General features: G+C 36.8%; 2 protein-coding genes across 2 annotated transcripts; both read left to right on the top strand.

The window, feature by feature from the left end:
- Positions 1-8,834: 8,834 nt before the first annotated feature.
- Positions 8,835-11,036, top strand: LOC134230943 (uncharacterized). The gene has a single exon (XM_062712809.1). The coding sequence runs from the start codon at positions 8,835-8,837 to the stop codon at positions 11,034-11,036; it is 2,202 nt and encodes a 733-aa protein (XP_062568793.1).
- Positions 11,037-20,950: 9,914 nt separating this feature from the next.
- Positions 20,951-22,861, top strand: LOC134230942 (uncharacterized). Its single transcript, XM_062712808.1, has one exon. It carries the CDS (start codon positions 20,951-20,953, stop codon positions 22,859-22,861), a length of 1,911 nt encoding a protein of 636 aa, XP_062568792.1.
- Positions 22,862-23,159: the final 298 nt, after the last annotated feature.

The following is a 23,159-nucleotide window of genomic DNA, read 5'->3' as shown; positions in this document are numbered from 1 at the left end:
CTGTAAAAAATATTTTAGAAAAAAATAGATTATAATTACCGGTAATGTCATTGTTCAAAAAATGTAAAATCATTAGTTTTGACCACAGACTTTGTTTTTATGAACCCAAGCCTGTAGTTTACACTCAAATAATTTCTATGATGTTTCAGAAATATTCCGTTTTTTAACCCGCGTAGGCCGCCATAGAAGGTAGCGACCTAGTTTCTTACCGAATGTGAACAGCTTATAATTATATAGATGTTATCTTTATATTTTCTTACGGTATGTCTATGATTTTGGGATAGATATTTACGATATCAAAGGAAAGTTGTCATATACTATGAGCTAATGTTGCAATAAAAAAAGACAAATGCTATCGTCTGCACGCTTCTAAAGATCTAAAGATCCCTAAGCCTAATGTTACGTACATGATCATGTAAAATGTTTATCCTATGTTTGAGTTTGTGATGTGACAGTATACTATGTATTTTTAAACTTTTGTATCTATAATGTATAAATGTTGCTATTTTCAATAAGTTAAAAAGCATTGGAAACCTACATTTTCGCTTTTCCACTGCTACTGGAACGTCGTCAACAGGTCAATACACTTCGGCGCTCTTGGCTGGCACAGTTGGGGACTGCTTTCGAGAACATATAAAGAAATCAAAGTACTGAAAGTACTCATGGGAGTTGAACATTGTTATCTGAAAGATATTACAGGAAGTATAGGAACAGTTTCATGCTTTCAGATTCAAGTCAGCTAGAACTGATTTGTTAGAGATACAACACGAAACATTAAAAATGATTTCTATTGCATTTGAATAGCCAAGATCATATGGGACTGCTCTTAAATTAGCTGCAGAACTGTAGCTCTCCGAAAAAAGATTTTGACAGACCGGAGAGATACAGTGCCATCCATTGAAAAAACTGTATACAGTATTTATTGCACACGTACAGTTAAGTTTAGTTCTGGATTTATTCTTTCTAATTCTTACCTCAACAATTTGACCAAACCAAACAAACAACCCCCACCACCAAAAATATAATTTTTCCAAACTCGATTTTGTGGGTAGGTTTCAAACTTCTTTCAGTACCATTAATTACTCAAACTCAAACACTACCCTTATATTTCTGAAGCATATGAATCAAAACGCCCCCTACTCTCTTTAGAATGTGTACAAGATATTTGGTCCCAAGAAACAAACAAACACTCTTTATATTCGATGTTACCATCACCATACACTAGATTGTCATTTGTCTTCCTCTGATTAAAACTCTCTTTTGGGTATGAATGTTTCTTTTCGGACACAATAAATAATTTTTATAGAACTCCGTGCTTATCTATTTTATCAAATGTATCTATCTTTATAACTTAATCATCAAGTTTTGTTATTCCATGATTTTAAATTTCATTTCAAGTAATTTCTATATAGAAGTAAGTATCTCACCAACTTTACATTTTGTTTGTTTTACGTTCGATAATTTTCCAATCATATTCAGACACTACCACTTGTCGATGGAGCTAGCTTCATGTAAGTCCACAAATTTTTACCTTTACACGTCACTCAAAACCATTGAGTAGTGAGGGATTGTTTAGTGCAAGCACATGTTACTGCAACATGGGATTTCGGTTTATATGGTCTCATCAAAAGAGTTTATCTCCAAATACATCCTAAAGGACTCGAACCTGCGACGTAAGGATCAATTAAGGTAAGGTTTGCGTTTACAGGGAGATAACTCTTGCGAATCACCAAAGCGTTTGAAACAGGCGAATTTAAACCAGCGATGCTAAGCATCTCGGTAACGAATTTCCTCTGTCGTACTTGATGTTTGTTGTCACTTATTGTTAGGACTGAAAACAAAGGACGTTTGAGGAGAAAGTCTTATAAAAAATCAAAGCATAGGAATCTTAGAAGCCTTTGAGATTAGCGTGATGCATGTGGATGGACCAATAAAGGAGGACTTGTTTATTTTCGATACGGAACGTGGCAAGTTGCACGGCCATTCCGATCAGAAGAAAGTCATTGACGCATTGTGCTGTTGTGTGTTTCTCGCTTCACCACTACACTAAAATTTTAAGTGAGAATGGGAAAGAAAAAAGAAAAGACCTGAGAGTATCTTGTAAAGTATTATGCTATATGCAGTCCGAACAGGGAAGAAAAGTCACCGTGCATTTGACCATGTCCAATGATGATGTCGACAGTTTGATTGTTGATAGTATTTTCATCAGGTAATTATTTAACTATTCATTTTACTGAAAGTTATGAATGATCTACTGACTACGGATTTAAAAACGATGAATAAACGGTACAAGGATGTCAGGATGTAACTAATATCCCAACATTGCCAAAAAATAAAAATGCATTCATTCAAGAAATTATGAAAAATAAATTAAATCCTTGCTTTTTAGGCCAAATATTTGTAACATTATTGGAACAGGTATTCAATTGTTCTAGTTACCTTTTTAATATGAGGTTTGATTTTAATTAATATCTCATTTTCTAATTAATAAAAAAAAAGAGATACAGATTGTGCATGACAAAAACATCAATTTTCTTGATCAAGCATTTGCATTTCACTAGTTCAATCTGTAAATTTTACAATAATTTCATATTGATTCTTCATTGATTATATTGTAAATTTATTCATTTCATTAAGTGAATGAAATTCCTTATGCAATTCCAAAAATGCAATTCCCTAAATGTTATTTTAAAAATTAACACATATGATTTCAGATCATGGGTCATTAATTGGAATAGATAAGAACAAAAAAAAGTACTTCAGTGTTTCCTTAAAAGATTTGTGCCATCAATCAAAGTAGAGGTCATCCCATATCAGCTCAAGAATATTAAAGAAAGTTGGATGGATCAAGCTAAGATGTTGAACCAGACATGGCAAAATCAATGGAGATTTGGAGAAGAACTTCTGACTTGTTATACCCAATGCATATTTTTATATGTCTATAGATTATAGAAGAAAAGTTAATGTTTAACAACATCCTATCTAGTATATATGTATATATCTAGTATGTTTTCCATATATTTAGAAATTATGTGTATGTGATGATTGCAGTGCATGCTCTGTTTGTCCATCTTTGAATTTGTTTTCAGTAAAATAACTGTATACATCATAGGTATTATTGAAGGTTGCTTTTGTGTATACTTACATGTATATACTAACAATTTTTTAAAAAGGGTTTGTAAAATTGCAAGGACATTACTACATGAACAATTAAGATAAATATTTTTATTCATTAAATTTTGTTCGTACCAGGACCTAATATGATCAAATAAGTATTTCTGAAAACTGATGAGTTGTGTACATAAAGCTGCAGCGAACATGTATAATTATATCTACTGTAACAGTTTAAAACATGACACTTGGAAATTGTAAGGTTGTTAATTTGGTAGGAGTGATAAGACTAGTTTAGTAATGTACTAAAATTAAAATCTTCCACAAGTACATGTAGTTTATTTTAAAATTGTTTACATTAATAATCTTTTAATTTTTTTCTGTATTTTGATTTTAAAAAGGAGAAAATTTTGTTATATTTAAATTATTATTTCATGGATATCAAGGAGATACAGTGTAGTATATCTATCACTGTAGCATTGTTTCTTTTTTCCTGTTCTTGACAAATATTTATGACAGTGTTATGTCATTTTGCAGATTTGCCTTTTCTCTGAAATCAGAAGTACTCTGTAAACTCATAAAGTATGAATTGATGTCACTTAGAATTCATCTTTATTTTGTTCTGTCTGATATTTCAATTTAGATTCTCAGACTACCTAATCCAATTATTGAACTAATGTCCATGAAGTGTAGAAATAGGCCATCTTTAAAAAATGTTTGGTTGTCGGCCTCTCCAGACCGACTGACTAAAATGACCAGACTGAAAACTTTTTTTCAATGCAGGGCCGTATTTTTTTCTTTTTAGTTTTCTTATCCCCCTTAAAAAAATGTTGTTGAAGATTTTCTCACCTACCGACCCAATAATTTTACCCTGAGTCAAGAGAGGGCAAACAAACATTACTTTAAAGATAGCATTTCTACTCTTCGAAGTAAAGAAATCATTTATTTATAAAAACAGCAGCTTCGTGGATGCAATACTTACAACATTTCACTCAAAAAATGGCATACATGTATAATGACAGTCACCAGCCATAACTGAATAAAGATATTTTGCTACAAAGAAGTCTAGAAGTTACTACATGTTGGAATAACTAAATCAGCATGAGGTCAAATTCATAGCATTTTAATTAGTTTAGTTGCAACATGTTCTGAAGTATGTTTATATACATATACATGTACTTTTAAAGGTGTTGCAGTATAATTCATGGACAATTTCATCAGAATATTCAGTTGTAAAGATTGCCATAAATACTAGAATTTTTCAATGGAATAAATTTTTAGACCATCATGTGGCACAGAAGGAGTTTTATTTTGAATATATTTGGCCAATTTATGCCTAAAAACAATATCAAAATAACATTCAGTCTTTAACATTCACCATGACAAGGTGATATCAATGTTGTCTTTAAAAGTGTAGAAAAAGCCCGATTTGTATGTTCGAAACCCATAATATAGCCTGTTTCCATGGAAATAATATTGGGGACATACATATTTTTTTAGTTCAAATTAATGAAAATGATCAAATTAATAACTTCATGGATTTTGATGGAATCGGTAGATATGTAAAACGTTGATTTTTATATTTTTGTTGCCATGGCAACGGTTTCACTTTATCAAGGAAAATTGAAAAATCTTCTTTTTTACCCAATTTTTCACATTTTTGATAAAGGAAAATTAAAAGTTTAAATAAAAGAAGCATGAATTATACCAATTCAGGTCATTTTAATTATAAAAGTTTGATAATTTATAAAATAAATCAATTTTTTCAATGAAAATAATATTCGAGGTGAAATATGAAATACGTTAAATTTGGCGTCTTTTACTAAAAAAATGGGACGGGCAATATCTTTGAAAATCATATTAAATGATGAAGCTAATCTCCCTGAATAAATTGATATATAGCATATGTGCATATTAAAAAAAAATATGAGTTGGAGGGAGACGCAAACCTTACCTTAACACCTTACTTTGAATCTCTAGAGCAAACTATTGTACAACTGCGCCTCGCGAGTGACACTTTTAAGTTTGTGATTTTGATTTGATTCAAATGTAATTAAAAATCAGACATAGTTTAACGAGCTACTACAAGAAAAAAACCGTTGTAATAATGAGGAACTATCTTTCTCACAGATCGATCAATGGGATTATTATACCATTGTGTCCGTGTATACGCATGTATTCATTAATTTTAACTAATTTATATATTAAAAACAAATGATACATTTTTAAGGTAATACTGGAATGCAAGTACATAGACATTGTTCAAGTTCAGATTTAGTGTTGTACACGTGACCAACTGAATGCTGATAAATTCATGAAATTAAGGATGCAAAATTAATGTCATTTGAAATTATGAGATCGAATATCAACAAAATTTAATGCTATTATTTGTTCCCTTTACCAACGTAAAAAAATGAGTTGCATGTATCTGGTCTGACAAAAATTTTCCAGTCTAACAGATCATTTTACTTGTCAGAGCAAATAAATGTCTGACAGTGATATTTTCCATAGTATTTATTTTAAAGAAACGTTGTTCTGTCTCTTTATTGCTGCAACAAATTAAAAGAAGTTGGTTTAAACCTTAGCGTTCCTTTAATCGCGTCATTGTCAAACCAGTAAGACCAGTTGTTGCTCCTTGGATGACCTCGCACTTTTTGTAATGGAGCGTAGTGGAGTCAGCGGAGGATTGCCGAATGATAAATGACGGAAAACTGGGACTTTTTTTCATACGGAAATCAAAATTTATGTGTCATTTCTCAAGAGAGATGACAAAAATATGCTATCCAAATTAAGTTAAATAAAATTCTATTTCATTAACTTTCAAATCTTTTATGAAAATTAGATTAATTCAGAAAAATGAGATAGACTATTTTTATTGCGGAAGTTTCTTCGAGTTTATATAGACTGGTACGAGTTTGTATTGAATATCACAGGGGAATAAATTGGCCGACACAGAAACACCACGACGGACGCTATATAATTCATTGTTGATTTACTGCGCTAGAAACTGCGTGACGACTTGGGGAGTATGAACATAGTTCAACTCCCAATTATGTAGGCCTAATTATGATATCGGCGATTTCTCATGTTTTAACATTTCTGTCAGTTGGCCATTCGACATTCCTGTCGCTTTGAAACGGGCGATTCCATCTTTAATCTTCCCCTCTCAATTTCACTTAGACAGTGTCAACTTTCTTAGGCCTATGTCGTAAATATCGTAATTTAACACACGTCTTGGTCATGAATATAACGTAGAAAGATTTTTTATTTAAAAATATAAATAGTTAAACATGTAACATATGAAAAAATAAAAACATTAAAAACTTTATTGTAAATTGTTATCAGTTTGAATTTTATGACATGTTTAAGTACGAAGACTCGCTTGGGGTAAAATGATCAGAAGATTTCATCCTTAAAATGTCAAACGATTCTGGCAAGAAGTTGTACCGACTTATAAGCGGGTTATTGGCAAATCCCTCCAAATTAACCTAAAAAATACAACCGACAATCACATAGGCGGACCGAATTATAGGCGGGTATATATGGTAATCCGGACTGTAATAGTGTCAGACAATAACAGTAAGAAGTATCAGCATGTTTTGTTTAAGTTATACACCATATAATGTTAACGTATCCTGTTTATGCATTAGCTTAATCTTCAGAGTTACAAGCATATAATGCTTCAAGTTTAAGCATTTTAATGAACGGAATCCACATTAGGCAGCTGAGATATTCCATATATTCATATCTGCAAGCTAATTCGAAACGTGTTTTGAATTTAATTTTTTTTTAGAAAGAACACTGTCTGATATCTTCACCTCTGCATCATTTTTGTAGGAGTGTTATAAATATCCTCTTAAACGTAAAATAAATTTATCCGTGATACACTTGACTAGCTGCGTCAGCGTTATGAAGAATAAATTTGTTATGTTATTGTTTTGTGCAAATCGCAAGTCCGGCACAGTCAGTCTTATCATACGCCAGACATTGGCACTCTCCGGAATTATTATTTCCACCTTTGTAATATTGTTATGAGTATTCTCGTTGTTTCCGGTTGTATTATTAAAGTGCGCGCTTTGTACCATCCACATGTGTTGTGATTTCTCACACCTTATACCTTACTCTTATTGGCGTGGTGGCAGCGTAATCTTACTCACAACTCTAGGAAGTGGTTTTCAGAGAAGTCACATCGGAACGGAGCTGTTCTTGCGGGCATTTGTGAACGGTACAGTGCATATTCTATTTTGGAGGTTGTGACCCATTTTCCAGTACGGCGAGCACACCACGTGCACCAAAACAGTGGTGCTTAACAAAGACTGAGACAGTAACTTCGTTTGAAAATTGGCGTCAAAATTTGTTGTATACCCTATCCTTAGACAAAAATTTTGCTCCATTCCTTGTATCAGGAACCTGGTGGGAAGAAAAAACAAAGAGTACACCGTACCGCGGGTTCATTGATGATGACGATAACATACCCGAAGCGAGTCGACTTATGAAAGAGCAAAAGGTAAATATCTTGGAATTGATACTAGGCCAGATTGCGAACTATTGCCCTACAATATCTCGTAATACCATTGTGAAAAACTCTACATCTATAGATCAAATTTGGCAAACTATACGACTTCATTATGGTTTCCAAACGACAGGGGCTCACTTTATAGACTTTGACTCTATTCGTTTTGACTCTAATGAACGCCCAGAAGACTTATTCCAAAGACTCACAGCCTTCGTGGAAGATAACTAACCTAGAAAAGACATGGGGATAACACATCACAGTGAAGCCATAAAGGATGATGAGGAGCTCAGCCCATCACTAGAAAATTTTGTCGTTCTTACCTGGTTAAGGCTTATTCACCCTGGCCTCCCCAAGCTTGAAAAACAAAGATATGGAACAGAGTTGCGGGCTAGAACCCTTGCGTCTATTAAGCCTGAAATTTCGCAGGCTCTGGACTCGCTCGTGGAGGAACTCCGCATGAGTGAAGATGCAAAGTCCATGAGGGCCTCGGTCAGCAGGTTCCAGAAACAGTCACGCACCACCTCGCAAATTCAACAACAGTCCAGACAGAAGTCTTGTCCCTTATGTAAGACAGCAGGACGACCAGACAAACACTTTCTCAGCAAATGAGCATTTCTGCCTTCGCAGGACCGACACTTTATGGCTAAGGCTCGTGCCATAACTGAAATATGCAGACTCTGTGTCACATACGATTGACTCGTCTTGGTAAGGCGTGCAGTACGACGAGCACATATTGCACGTGCCCCACCAGAATCAACAACAATATGACCTGGCAAATTTGAGATTGAGCTACCAACTTACATGGCTCCTACCGATTCTACATTTGCGATTGAACCCCATCAAAGCAGCTACGCAACTCAGTCAGAGGAATGGCCAGAACCGTGTCTTCTTCAAAGTGTGGCTGGAAAATTGCGTGTACCTAATCTCACAAGCACGCCACGTGTGCTCAAACGCAACGAACACTTTTGCAAAGTCCGATCTACATCTGTGCATGAAGAAAAGAGCTCTTCAACTTCACCATAGTAAAACAGACACAATATAGTTCTCACGTTCAATATTCTGACCAGGTAAATGTTGACCCAGACAAGCTGCTGCCTGAAGGAATAAGATCCAAATTCAGGGAACTTGTAAACAAGTATGACCGCGTTTTTAACCAAAATTTTCAAGGCTATAATGGCGCAGTTGGACCCTTAGAAGCCGAGTAAATATGGGACCCGTTCAACCACCCCAAAGGAAGGGAAGAGTCCCTAAGTACTCCAAACATCAACTCGACACTCTTCAAGAAAAATTTGATGAACTTGAAAGTATTGGCGTCTTTAAACGCCCTGAAGATATTGGCATTACTGCAGAATACGTCAATCCATCCTTCCTGATTAAAAAACCGAATGGTGGATTCAGGCTAGTGACTGCCTTTGCTGACGTCGGACGTTATAGCAAACCGCAGCCATCCCTTATGCCAGATATAGACTCAACATTAAGACAAATAGCCCAATGGAAGTACATCGTTATAACGGATCTTACAAAGTCATTTTACCAAATTCCTTTGGCGAGGGAGTCAATGAAATACTGTGGCGTTTCTACACCATTCCGTGGAGTGCGAGTGTATGTGAGATCCGCTATGGGAATGCCGGGTTCAGAAACTGCACTAGAGGAACTAACCTGCAGAGTCCTTGGTCACCTCGTTCAGGAAGGAGTTGTAGCCAAAATCGCGGATGACCTGTATTGTGGGGGCAACACACCTGAGGATCTTATGCGTAACTGGGAAAGAGTCCTTGAAGCCCTACATAGAAGCAGCCTTAATCTATCCACATCAAAGACAATAATCGCACCAGCACCAGCTCAGGCTACAATTCTTGGTTGGATCTGGCATCTCGGCACAATTAGTGCAAGTAAACATCGCATTTCCACTCTTTCTACTTGCGAGACTCCCCAAACAGTAACGTCTCTTCGCTCATTCATTGGTGTTTATAAGGTCTTATCACGTGTTATCCAGGATACATCACAACTCCTCTCACCACTCGATGACATAGTAGCTGGCCTTAATTCCAAGGACAGAATTGTGTGGACAGATGATCTGCTGTCAGCCTTCCATAGAGCACAAGAGGCTTTAACTACACATAAATCTATTACCCTTCCACGACCGAGTGATCAACTGTGGATTGTTACAGATGGAGCCTTAAAGAAATATGGACTTGGTGCCACCCTTTATGTAGAAAGGAACGGCAAACCCCTCTTGGCAGGTTTTTTTAGTGCAAAACTCCGCAAGAACCAGCGACAGTGGTTACCATGTGAAATTGAAGCCTTATCAATTTTCGCAGCTATTAAGAATTACAGTCCATATATAATACAATCAGGGCTTCCGGCTTGTGTATTAACTGACAGCAAACCTTGTGTTCATGCTTACGAGAAGCTTTGCAGAGGAGAATTCTCAGCCAGCCCCCGAGTCTCCAAGTTCCTATCAACTGCAAGCCGCTTTCAAATATCCACCAGGCACATTTCCGGTCAAGCTATTTTGCCTTCCGACTTTGCCAGCCGAAATGCCTCTGAATGTAACAACACCTCATGCCAGATCTGTAATTTCGACCATCGCCAAGAGGAATCTGTTGTTCGCCATGTAACTACAAAAGAGGTTCTTGATGGGATAGCCAATCTACCCTTTACGAGCAGGGCAGCATGGCTCTCAATTCAATCTGGGTGCTCTGACCTCCGCCGTACAGTGGCCCATCTACGTCAGGGAACACGTCCATCAAAGAAACTTACGAACGTGAGAGACGTCAAAAGATACCTCAATGTTGCATCAATCTCGAAAGACGGTTTATTGGTAGTAAAGCGGAACGTCCCATTTGCGCCAAGCAGAGATTTTATCATTATCCCAAGACGGGTCCTGAACGGCTTACTTACCGCTTTGCACATTAAACTTGACCATCCCTCTAGTCACCAACTCAAGTGTGTTGTCAGTCGATATTTCTACGCCTTAGACATGGACAAAGCTGTAGAAGTGGTCACAAGTACGTGTCACCAATGTGCCTTCCTACAGAAAATGCCAAAGTTTTGTCAGCAACAGAGCTCTTCTGATCCTCCAGAAACAGTCAGCACTTCTTTTGCCGCTGATGTTCTTAGACGTGAACGGCAAATGGTATTCGTGCTGCGAGAAAGCATCACCTCTTACACATTTACCAAATTACTCGAGTCTGAACGCAACAAGAAACTTCGTGATGCCATCCTTCAACTGTTAGCCGACGTTCACCCTCTTGATGGTCCATTTGCTGCTATACGAACAGACTCAGCCCCCGGATTTAAGGCCCTAGTAAACGACGAACTTCTTGAGCGACACCGTATCAAATCGAACTTGGTCGCCCTAAGAACGTTAACAAGAACCCTGTGGCAGAGAGGACAGTCCAAGAACTAGAGGAGGAAATACTACGGTTTGACCATCAAACAACATAGTGTCAAATCTAACTCTCTCTCTCATCACAGCTCGGCTAAACACGCGTTTCACGAAAAGGGGTATGTCAGTCAGAGAGATGTGGCTACAAAGGGATCAGTTTTCCAATACTCAGATTCCACTCGCGGATCAAGACCTTATCAAAGCTCAACATGATCTCCGTCAACAGAACCACCCGTATAGTGAACGAGCTAAATGCCCATCCCAAAAACCACCACCAGAACCTGAGCTGAGTGTGGGAGATATTAACCTTATTCCAAAAGCAATATCCACGATTCCAGCGTCGTATGTCGATCCACCTGATATACCTGACAATAGCAGAAATGATGACCAAATAGAACCTCAGAGTGACCAACACATTTCTCATGACCAGCAACAGGACACTGAAGTTACCGGAGTTGACAATGCGTCTTCCTCGGCCAGACCACAACGACAGCGCGTCCTGCCTCAGAAATACTCAGACTTTGTGATGTACTGACATTTGTTTTATGCTGTACTGTAAATGTATGTGTAGCTTTGTTTGGAACATGGGGCAGAATAATCCCCACACCTGAGGGCAGTCTACCCAGTGAAGGTGTTGTTTAACATTTAGGTTTAGTGTTACACGCAGTTAGTTTAATATCCTTTTGCCAATCTAAAAAAAAAATTAGACAAAAATTGTCAGTAAAAAAAAAAGAAAAGATAGAAAAATGGTAGCGCCAGACATTGGCACTCTCCGGAATTATTATTTCCACCTTTGTAATATTGTTATGTGTATTATTGTTGTTTTCGGTTGTATTATTAAAGTGCGCGCTTTGGACCATCCACATGTGTTGTGATTTCTCACACCTTATACCTTACTCTTATTGGCGATAACTATACGTCAGCGTTGCAACATTTATTTCGTTTCAACCTATCAACAAATCAAGTTATGAAAAAAGTTACACAGTGAAATAAATTCCCAGAAAATTAAATAGAATAAATCGATAATTGATGCAGTACAAATAAACTTACACGTTGACGGGTTATAATCGATCAAATATACAAAAGTCAGTCAAACATGTTGACAATCTCTTAAGTCCGCCAAATCCGTATCATGACCGGATATCATAAACGCAAACTAAAATCAAAACCAATCCGAATACAAACGGAGATATCGATCCCGATACAGTTATTCATACAAAAAATTAGTACATCAACTAAACCTGTTTCCATATCTTTTAACTGTTTATTAATCTAGAAGTCCTATAAAAAATGACAATACTTTTACAGATAATTTGACACCTTATGAAAAGTCACAAGTAGATTCATGTGTTGTAGGCCAAGGCATTCTTAGCCTAGTACCCAAGGCCTTCCGAGTGCAAGCACGAAGCACTCGGAAGGCCTCGGGTACTAGGCTAAGGCATTCTACTCTTTGTCGAACTAGACTTGGCACTTGCCCAAAAAACGTACTTCCGGAGATAAATTAAAACGAAAGTAGTTCTTATATATTTATTAAGATAATTGGAGATTAACATAACTCTAACAGTTGTCCAAGATTGTGTCGTCGTTATTATAATGCAAAATATATCATAATATTTGTCTTCACTAAACAAGAATAACATCATGCTTCTGACATCGTAAAAATTTAATGGACCAGATTTACACTGTCAATGGGGAACAAATCTAGTAATCCTACTGATGACAACGGTAAGGATATTAATAATGTTCTAAGTTCTTCGATTTAAATTTATTTTATATCATTTATACCTATGGTGTTTTTATACTTTTGCGATTTAAAAAAATAACTGTGTTGAAAAAGATAATTATACACTTGTCTCATCAGTTAAATATCACTTTCATTTTCAAAGACAGTTTTATATTGTGTTCACCGCGAGAGTAACTGTCATCTTTGTCGAAAGCAACGAACTAATTGGGGATAACGAACAGTATTCAAGATCAAACGTCCATAGAGCGATGCAAAATTTAGCAGAGCAAAAATGGCCCTCCTAAATATCAGAAGTATCTGTCAGGTCGATATAACTATGGATTGACAGAATGAAAGGACCAGATTTATTATATTATTTTGAGAGAAATTGACAAAGCAAATTTTGAAAATAATTATTTTAAAATTTGTTCTACAATAAAGTATATCAATATTCAAGGCATTGTTACCTCTTAACATTTATGAAAGGTCATTTAGATATTCAACATTTATAATTAAAATATTGGGTTTTGTTGTTATTTATTTTAACAACAAATAATATTAGCTACTTTAAGTCAATAACATTGTTTTGTAGAAGATCAATTTATTTTTAGAAACTTCATCTCAAAATGCATTTTAGAATTTTCAAATAGTAACATAAGTCTCCAATGCTGTTATATACAACTGTAACTGGTCATTTAATCATGTTTTAGCCACTCAGAGATCTTTGAATATTAAAGAAATTAGAAGAAATAACAAACAGTATTCAAGCGAAAAAGTTCCTTCAAACAATACACAGACCTCTAAAACATTCGAGGTGGGATCAAGTACCATGTAGCATACATGGTCGATACAATTATTTTGTAAGAAAATATAATTTATCATTAAGTCAAATGCTGACTGACGTTTTTCATACTAATTGTATACTAATTGCTTATATACAAATTAAATTATCGATGGATTTTTCCTTTACTTCCCAATCATGAAAAGGAGCACAGAGCGTTTGTGACCGGTCGGAATGGCACCTGATCCTACCTTTGATTTGTTAGAGGTCCGTGTGATTTCTGTTCCAATTTGCATCGTTTGATGGACTTTGAGCTTGAATACTATTAAATATATGTTTTTGAAACACGTTTTAGAAGAAGAATTGCATTCCAATGGTCTCACAGATGTTTACTTCGAATTTATTGCTGATCTTTGCGAAAACATCAAATAAAATGTAATGTTTTCTCGAATTTATCGCTGACATCTGCACCCCTACTAATGTTTTTTGTGATTTAAATTCAAGACACGTGGTTTAGGTTTACCTATTCAAAGGTTATAGGGTAGAACCGGTTTTATAAATAAGATTGGCAGTACACGGAAAATTGCTATAATCTGTTTCTTCTGAAAAATGTCCTGTGAAAAATGTGTTTCCACACCTTTCTGAAAGACTTTCATGATTTTCAACAGAAATGGGTGGCTTAAGGGGGGTGGATAACAATTAATGCATCTTCTCATAGTTTACTGCAAAAATTACAGTTCACTAGCGACCGATACACTGTTACAAAAAAAATGTGTAATGTCATTTGCACTGACAAACCCTTGTTTGCCTTATATCCTTATATGGCCATTGCTATTAATGCGCACAGAGGATCTTACAATGAGCAACTGACCGATTGTTGATTGAATACGTTTACGCCAAATACATTTTTACATGTTACTTCGAACACGTGCTTCAGGTCAATATATGATCATGTCAGTGGAGTGCAAAATAAAGAAAATGGTCTTATGAACTAAATGCAAACATTAGAAACTACGTAAAATATCAGGGTTTTTAAATTTGTTGTTAACTAGAGAAGAATATGTTTAATAAAATGTAAACGTAGTTAGTGTCAAGTTCAGAACACCAGCACTTCAAGGGTAAGGAAAACGAGCAGCATTTTTTATGCATTCAAATGGTCAAAACAGTTTTACATAACTATACTTGTGATCACGTGTGTTGGCCAGAGAATCCACCTGACAATTGAATTCACCGATAGTACAATAAAGGAATTTATCAAGCGTAAAAATCCTGTAGTATTCAAATAGTAACCCATAATGCAATTCTCATTCATCTGATTTGTCTGTCAAAGTTGCATTGGTGTCTCATTTGCTAATCTGACGCCAAAAAATTATATTCCTGGTTCCCATGCAAAATATTTGTCCAAAAAGAAATTTTAATTCATGACAGCATAAAATTGTAACATAGAGAATACTTATAATTTAAACTTGGATGAATTCAAGAAAGACCGATTGAAGTACATTTCTACAGAATGATATTATAGAGTGGTGAAAACTAAAACGCAACATAACTTTTCTGTTTACCATGTCTCCACGTTCTTGTCACTTCCTAGTCACATTTCCGTGAATAAGTTACCCTATCTCACTGAAGTCTCGCTAACTCTCGCCAGGGCCACTGTCAGAGCTACTCTGAACTCATCGGGTTTGATAATTTGCAGAACATCAAAAACTGAAAGGTTCCGAACACATTAGTAAGGGTGATCTGGGAAAACATTAGATGACTTCAAATGTTTTCTAATGTAGGAAAACATTGAATAGAATCAAATGTTTTCTGAGACTTTGATGATACTCAAATATTGGATTTAAACTCTTTTCCGCGGTTCAATCCCATTTCAATACACCTTGGTATAACTATTACTTAAAGTGTTAATGATTCATCAAAAGGACAAATAATATTAATGTATGAAACGCCTGGGCGGTCTTGTAATGACGAAATTGAATTCATGATGTTGTTTTATTTATATGCTCAAAAAGATTGTTGGGTGTGGTTTGATGTAGTTTATTCTTTAAGAAGTTATTCTCCGTCAAGTATCCGTGTGACGTATCCCTTTCACAATTATTAAGAGTATATTTTTAAAGATGTTCAGTGAGGTTAAAAAATTCCCGAAAGGCCTTTTTTAAAATGGAGTTTGTTTGCCGTCTTTCTATTCACTTTAAAAAAAATTGCGTCGGTAGATAGGTCGAATTTTTTGGTCGGAAATGTTCAATATTGAATAAAGGCGTTTCTGAAATAAATAAAAAGTTTTTGATTGGATGGGAAAATTCCGGAATGAATAATTTGGAGGTTTTAAACAGATTTTAAATAGTCGTTTCCTCTTAAAATGTCAAACAAAGAAGTTTGTAAGATTTGTAAATTCAAGTTGCTAATTTCCAGCTCTTTTATCGTGATGCATGATGCACATGCAAGAAAAATTAAACAGGAGCATTAAACTAGGTAAGGTAACTTTTTAAAAATGGCGATGCAGTGAATACCTGAATTACCGGGTACCTCTCTTAGCTATCAAATTTTTAACGCTGTGGTTTATATAAAGAAAAAAAAATCGTACAAAAATTGTACAATATGAAATGTTACGTCCGTTTTGCAAGTGATTGTGACATAGGTAATCCAATTTTTTATGCAATAAAAAGTAATTTCTTTATCCAATCAAATACCGCGATATAACCATTGTTAAATTAAAGAAGTATATAACACACCCTATTACCGGCAACTGGGACGACAGATGCAACTGTGACAACAGACACGAAATTTGTAGATCGCATCACAGGTAGGTGATTTTTAACTAAATTTGTGGCAGTTTAAAACATCCATTTATTACAGTATTGTGGTTTCCTGATTTGGTCAAACCATAAACTTCTTCTTCTTAGAATATAAAACCATGATTTACTCATTAAAATGGAAAAGGAAAAGAGGAAAGTTAAAAATTAACCGTCGTCCACCGAAAATTGGTCAAACTGAGCTTATTTCATTAAAACTGTTACTTCGATGTCAGATTTCTTTTTGTATATAACAAATTAAGGCTCTTTACGATCTAAGTACAAAATGTGAATAGTCTTATTTGTTTAAGAAGCGTACTGCAAACGTTTGATTTTGGTGGGTAAAATTTTTTTGGCTATCGTGTACAACAGATGGATGATTTCTATGGCAAACACTGACGACAGATAATCATATGGATAATGGCAATCGGTAACAACTTGGTTTTCAGTCAGTGTTCGATGTTCTCATCACAAAAAATGTTGACTATCGCATGCGGGCCAATTGGTCTCCTTACAAAAGGAATACTAAAACTAAGTTCTTTAAATTTACTTCATTTATTTGGCTTAATACATATTAAATATATCAAGTATTAATTATCTGTCGTCAGTGTTTGCTGTAAATATCATCCATCTGTTGTACACGATAGCCAAAAAATGTTTACCCACCAAAATCAAACGTTTGCAGCGCGCTTCTTAAACAAGTAAGACTATTCACATTTTGTACTTAGATCGTAAAGAGCCTTAATTTTTTATATACAAAAAGAAATCTGACATTGAAGTAACAGTTTTAATGAAATAAGCTCAGTTTGACCAATTTTCGGTGGACGACGGTTGGTTTTTAACTTTCCTCTTTTCCTTTTCCATTTTAATGAGTAAATCATGGTTTTATATTCTAAGAAGAAGAAGTTTATGGTTTGACCAAATCAGTAAACCACAATACTGTAGTAAATGGATGTTTTCAACTGCCACAAATTTAGTTAAAAATCACCTACCTGTGATTCGATCTACAAATTTCGTGTCTGTTGTCACAGTTGCATCTGTCGTCCCAGTTGCCGGTAATAGGGTGTGTATAATATTACATCTATTTCACTTCCGTAGATGATGTAAGTTATAGAAAAATTTATCGTCTTTGTTGCACTTTTCTGTGCAAGTAATAAGATCTGTACATAATCTTTGATAGCTTGCCAAGGATAATGATAAATATACATGAAGTGAAGTTTAGTTTAAAAATGTAATTCTCTAGAGACACGACACAGAGTATTTAACTTGGCCACTTCTTCCGGAATTAGTTTTTAGCTGTTGATTTTAAACGAATATTTTGAAGAAAGAGCTTTTGGGCTTCTCAATTTATTTTGTTATTGTTTAACACTTTCTCATGTTGTACGCAAAAAGTAGGAAAAATTCGCCCCGTTCTCCTGTGTCTGCTCTATCTCTTTGGAGACTTGTAAATTTTGTCGTGAATATATACAGTACGGATGCTCGCATACATTGTAAGTAGTATAAACGGTCCCGCCGGCTGGGTCAACTGAGTGCACTTTTTATGCAAATGAGGTCAAAAATACTGGATTCTGCTTGGGTGGGGGATAGCCGGTTCAAATGAGTGCAGGTTTGGGGGATAGGGGGTCAACTCAGTACAGTCCCCCCTGGGGGGATAGCTGGGTCAACTCAGTACAGCCCTAACCCCTAACCCTAGGGGCTAGGGGGTCAGTACATAGCCCTATGTCCAATACTGTGTTTACATTGGTACCCTGCTACTACGATTTTTTGGCAGCAATTCAAAAGAATGTCATTATGACGTCACACATTCATTCATAGTCTAGACAGCCCTATAACCGGTTCAAACTGGTTTTATTGAAAACAAGAACACACACACACACACAATAACTAGAACAAAGCAATTTTTATTCAAGTGAGAAAAATACATACAATTACATTTTCTGTTTCTTCTGTCCCTTCTCACTGGTCAGGGGTAGTTTCCTTTTGGTTTCCCGAGGTTTTTTTTCTGTCTTTTACCAATACATAGCATGGATTCATCCCTCTTGGTTTCCCTCTTCTTTTTCTTGAGATTGTTTTTCTTCAGGCGATAAAGGGATGCGACAATATACATACACTTTAAAAATAGACCTATCTGTAAAAAGTCCTTGAAGCTTCTTTTCTTCCCTAAACCTCTTTTCTTTCAATTGATGATAACAATCAGCAAGTTGAATTTTCCAGGAACTATTCTCCCCATGATAAGGTTCAGTCAGGATATCCAATTTGTATTTTTGAAAACCCCAATAACCATTTTTTCTCTCCTTTAAACAGTATTTTTCCTCTCTGGTGTCATAATCTTCAGGATCCAATTCCACTCTTTTTACCAACCAAAATTTTTTGTACTTTAAATTCGGTGGCCATTTTAACTAATTTCTGTTGCGTTTATAAAAATCCTGGATGGCTTCTTCTTTAGTTTTCATCCATTCTCCCAAAATTTCTCCGTTAATAGACCAACAATACACCGTTTTCTCTGTCATATAGTTTCCGAAGTACACTTTGAGTGGCATTTTTTTTTTACCTGTGTTCACTTCCAAGTACTCACACAGAATGATCCTTCATGTTCAGCTCTGGTTTATATATAGCATGGATTTATTTTAGGGGCAGTGTGCAAATATACGTTTTACCTACCTTTTCTTATATACCTGTTTCCATCACCTATAAAGTGCCGTGTGCAAAAACTGAGGGTCGTGTGCAAAAAGAAATATACCTTTTTACCTACCTTTTCCTTATATATACCTGTTTGCATCATCTGTAAGTGCCGTGTGCAAAAAGTACGATAAAACTTACCTATGCATTGTAACGTCATCCACTATATATAAATATTTTTCTTTCACTTTGGGTTCATTTTACCCTCAGAGCCATCAGCTGATAGACATGGATTCTACTAGAGAAAAACAGTTACAGGCTCAACGAATATTGAAACGAAAAAGTATCGAGAGAGAAATAGATTTACCACCTAAACCCATTTCTGAGTATTATCATATGAGACTAACTCAAGAAAGGACCTCTCCAAAATTTAAAGCGCATGAAAATGAATATATCGTTCATTTCGATGAATTTCCAGAAGAAGAAGAAAACACAGCTTTCCTTCGGCGATTATTCAGAAACATGTTACAAGACTTCAAATCTGAAATGCAGTGTAATCCTAACGATTACCTCCGCCTGAACCTTCATCACCATTCTCTGGAATCAGACATTTCGTACCAGTTTACGCAATGTAAAGATATAAACGAAGACGTCATTTTAAAAGAGTTCAAACTGGGCGACGGCTCCACGGAATTCCAACTGCTTCATATCGAGAATCCCCAGGGGAGTGGTGGAAACAGAAACAAACATTTACAAGTGGATAAAGAAACTTTCAAGAACAATAAACAATCCATCGTTCGAATCGTCAATCCCCATGATAAATTTTGTTTGGCTAGAGCCATCGTCGTCACTCGATTACACAGTCAAAAACCCGAACATCCAGACCCCGAATGGGAAAAACAATGGAAACGCATGAGATTAGGAGATAGGCAATCCTTAGACCAGAAACGAGAAGCCATAGCCCTCATGGAACAAGCCGAGTGTGATATCACTCAAGCTTGTGGAAATGCAGAGTGGACGAAATTACAACAGGTGTTAGCTCCTCAGTATCGACTGAAAATATTTCAGTTCAAATCTACTTCCACTAAACTCTGTTTAGAGCGCATCTTCAAAGGCTGGGGAGATGGAACTTGTTTGAACATTTTGTTAGACAACCATCATTACGATGCCATCATATCGATGTCGGGAGTAACGGGGAACCCCTACTACTGTGATCATTGCGACATGGGGTACAGAACTGTCACAGAACATCGGTCCAAGTGCCCTCATCGCTGTACCTATTGTTTAGGACAACACCCTAATTGTCCCGATGAAGGGATCGAGATTAAATGTCGGGAATGCCAAGGAATGTTTAAGAACAGGACCTGCTACGAAAATCATTTAAGACCTCATAGTAAGAAAACCACCACTACTGTCTGCAATTTAATGGGGGTATGCGAGAAGTGTCAGTCCTGGATACCTAAGAAATTATTACCTCATCACAAATGCGGAGGACATAAACAGTGTAAGATCTGTAAGAAAATCGTCGATGCCGATCATCGGTGCTACGTTCAACAGAAGCCCAAGAAGAATAAGAAGAAGGGGAAAGACACCTTAGAGTTACATTTATTTCGATTTCGAATGCACTCAGGAATCGGGCATTCACGTTCCTAATCTATGTGTGGCACATCGCGTCTGTCAACATTGCGATGACTTAGACATAGACCAACCATGTCCTCATTGTCAACACATGGGACCCCGTCAGCACCTTTTTCAAGGCCCAGAGACCTTAAAGAAGTTCATGGACTGGTTATTACAACCCACTACAGGTACTAAGAATTCCACTTTAGTACACGACGAGGCCATCGTCATCGCCCATAACTTCAAAGGATACGACGGACAATTCATTTTGAATTACATAGTGCATTCCTCTTGCCTGAAACCTAACGTGATCATGAACGGGAGTAAGATCTTGTACATGGAAATATGTGGACTCAAATTCATCGACTCGTATAGTTTCTTAACCTTTCCTTTGGCCAAGATGCCCTCCGCTTTCGGATTCAAAGAATTGAAGAAAGGTTATTTCCCTCACTTTTTTAATATGGAACAGAACCAGAATTACGTGGGACCTTATCCACCGGCAGCTTTCTACAAACCGGACGAAATGTCTACCAGTGGACGACAAGCTTTTTTCCAATGGTACGAACAACAGAAGGGAAAAGTGTTTGATTTCCAGAAAGAGTTTGTAGGGTATTGTATCTCAGATGTCGACATTTTACGACGATGCTGTGCACAAGTTAGAAGCACCCTCAAGAGGTTGGTCAACGTGGACCCTTTCCAGGAATCCATCACGTTTGCCAGTGCTGCTAAATTAGCCTACCGTCGAAATTTCATGCCTAAAGACACCATTGCCATCATTCCGAACCTCGGGTATGAACCGGCACGACAATATTCGGCCAAAGCCTATCGGTGGCTCACCTGGATGAGTCATCAGAGTGGATGTCACATACGACATGCTAGAAACGGAGGCGAAGTCCCGATCGGAAATTATACCGTCGACGGATACCAGGAAGCGACTCGTACCGTCTACGAATTTTACGGGTGTTATTGGCACGGATGCCCCACTTGCTATCCCAGTTTACAGACGGAAACTCATCCTCACCGGACCCAATTTACTTACCAACAATTACACGAGAAAACCCTCAGAAGGACTGCGGATTTAGAGGATATGGGGTACACCGTGTGTAGTATCTGGGAGCACGATTTCGATCAGCAAGTGCAACAAGATGAGAGTTTACAGCAATTTGTACAAGATCTGGACATTCCCGATCCTTTGAAACCTCGAGAAGGGCTGAACGGAGGCCGAACCAATGCCACTAAATTATATTGTGAAGAAGGGGACATGAGATACGTGGACGTGTGTTCCTTATACCCTTACGTGTTGAAACACAGACCCTTTCCCCTAGGGCATCCCGAGATCATCACAGACGACTTCCAGGACGTGAGAAGTTATTTCGGTCTAATTCACTGTCGGGTCTTACCACCCCGAGGCCTCTTTCACCCCGTATTACCTTATCGGACGGGAGGCAAGTTATTATTTCCCTTATGTCGCACGTGTGCCCAACAACAGGACCCTACTTCTCAACACCCATGTCAACACACCGACCGGGAACGTAGTCTTGCGGGTACTTGGGTGACGACCGAATTACATAAAGCCCTGGACATGGGCTATACCTTAGAGCGAATTTACGAAGTGTGGCATTTTAAAGAAAGCAATGAAGAGTTATTTAAAAACTACATCAATACCTTCCTCAAGATCAAACAGGAAGCGTCCGGATTTCCCCCCGACTGTAAGACCTCAGAACAAGAACAAGATTACATTCGACAAATCTTAGAGAAAGAAGGATTCCTGATGGATAGGATCAGTATCCAGAAGAATCCAGTGAGAAGAACCTTTGCTAAACTCTTTTTAAATTGTCTGTGGGGAAAATTTGCTCAACGGTTGTTATTACCCAAAATCAGATACTTGGACGAAACAGAGGAATTACATCAACTCTTACAAAATTCGACTCTCGACATCAAGGGAATTCGACTCTTAGTCAATAAAGAAGATTCCAATGAAGACAAGATTCTAGTGAATTTTCAAGACAAACAGGAATTCGTCGAAGAATGTCCCTTTGGAAACGTGATCCTGGCTTGTTTTACCATCGCCTATGCCCGCTTACACCTCTACGAGACTTTACAACCTTTAGAAGAACGGGGCCTTTATTTCGATACGGACAGTATCATATACCAACATTTAGAAGGAGCTTTTAATCCTACCTTGGGTCATAGTTTAGGAGAATGGACCGACGAATTAGACGGGGATCACATTACTAAATTCATGTCGGCAGGTCCTAAAAATTATGGTTTTCGGACGGCCAAAGGAACCGAGGTTCATAAATGCAAATGAATCACTATCAACCATCGAACCTCCAAGATCGTGTGCCCAGACACTTTAGAAGAAATGCTCAAGGGAGAAATAGAGGAAGTAACAGTCCCTTAAAGCAAAATCCAGAGGACCCGTGATCATGACGTCGTGAACAAACCTTCAGAGAAAAAGTATAGAATTGTGTATGACAAGAGATAAATTGTAGAGAATTATAACACTTTACCTTATGGTTATTGATATGTTTGTTTGTTTGTTGTTACAAATAAAAAATTGAATGTTTTATGTGCTGTTGTTTTTTTCTTCTCTATAAAAAGGGGAG

This window comes from Saccostrea cucullata, unplaced genomic scaffold, assembly GCF_032062105.1.
Source record: "Saccostrea cucullata isolate Sc308-1 unplaced genomic scaffold, CSIRO_AGI_Scuc_v1 ctg4488, whole genome shotgun sequence".
In the NCBI taxonomy this organism is placed as follows: Eukaryota; Metazoa; Mollusca; class Bivalvia; order Ostreida; family Ostreidae; genus Saccostrea; species Saccostrea cuccullata.
Note: the sequence above shows the minus strand (reverse complement) of the source record. Positions and strands in the feature narration are given on the sequence as shown.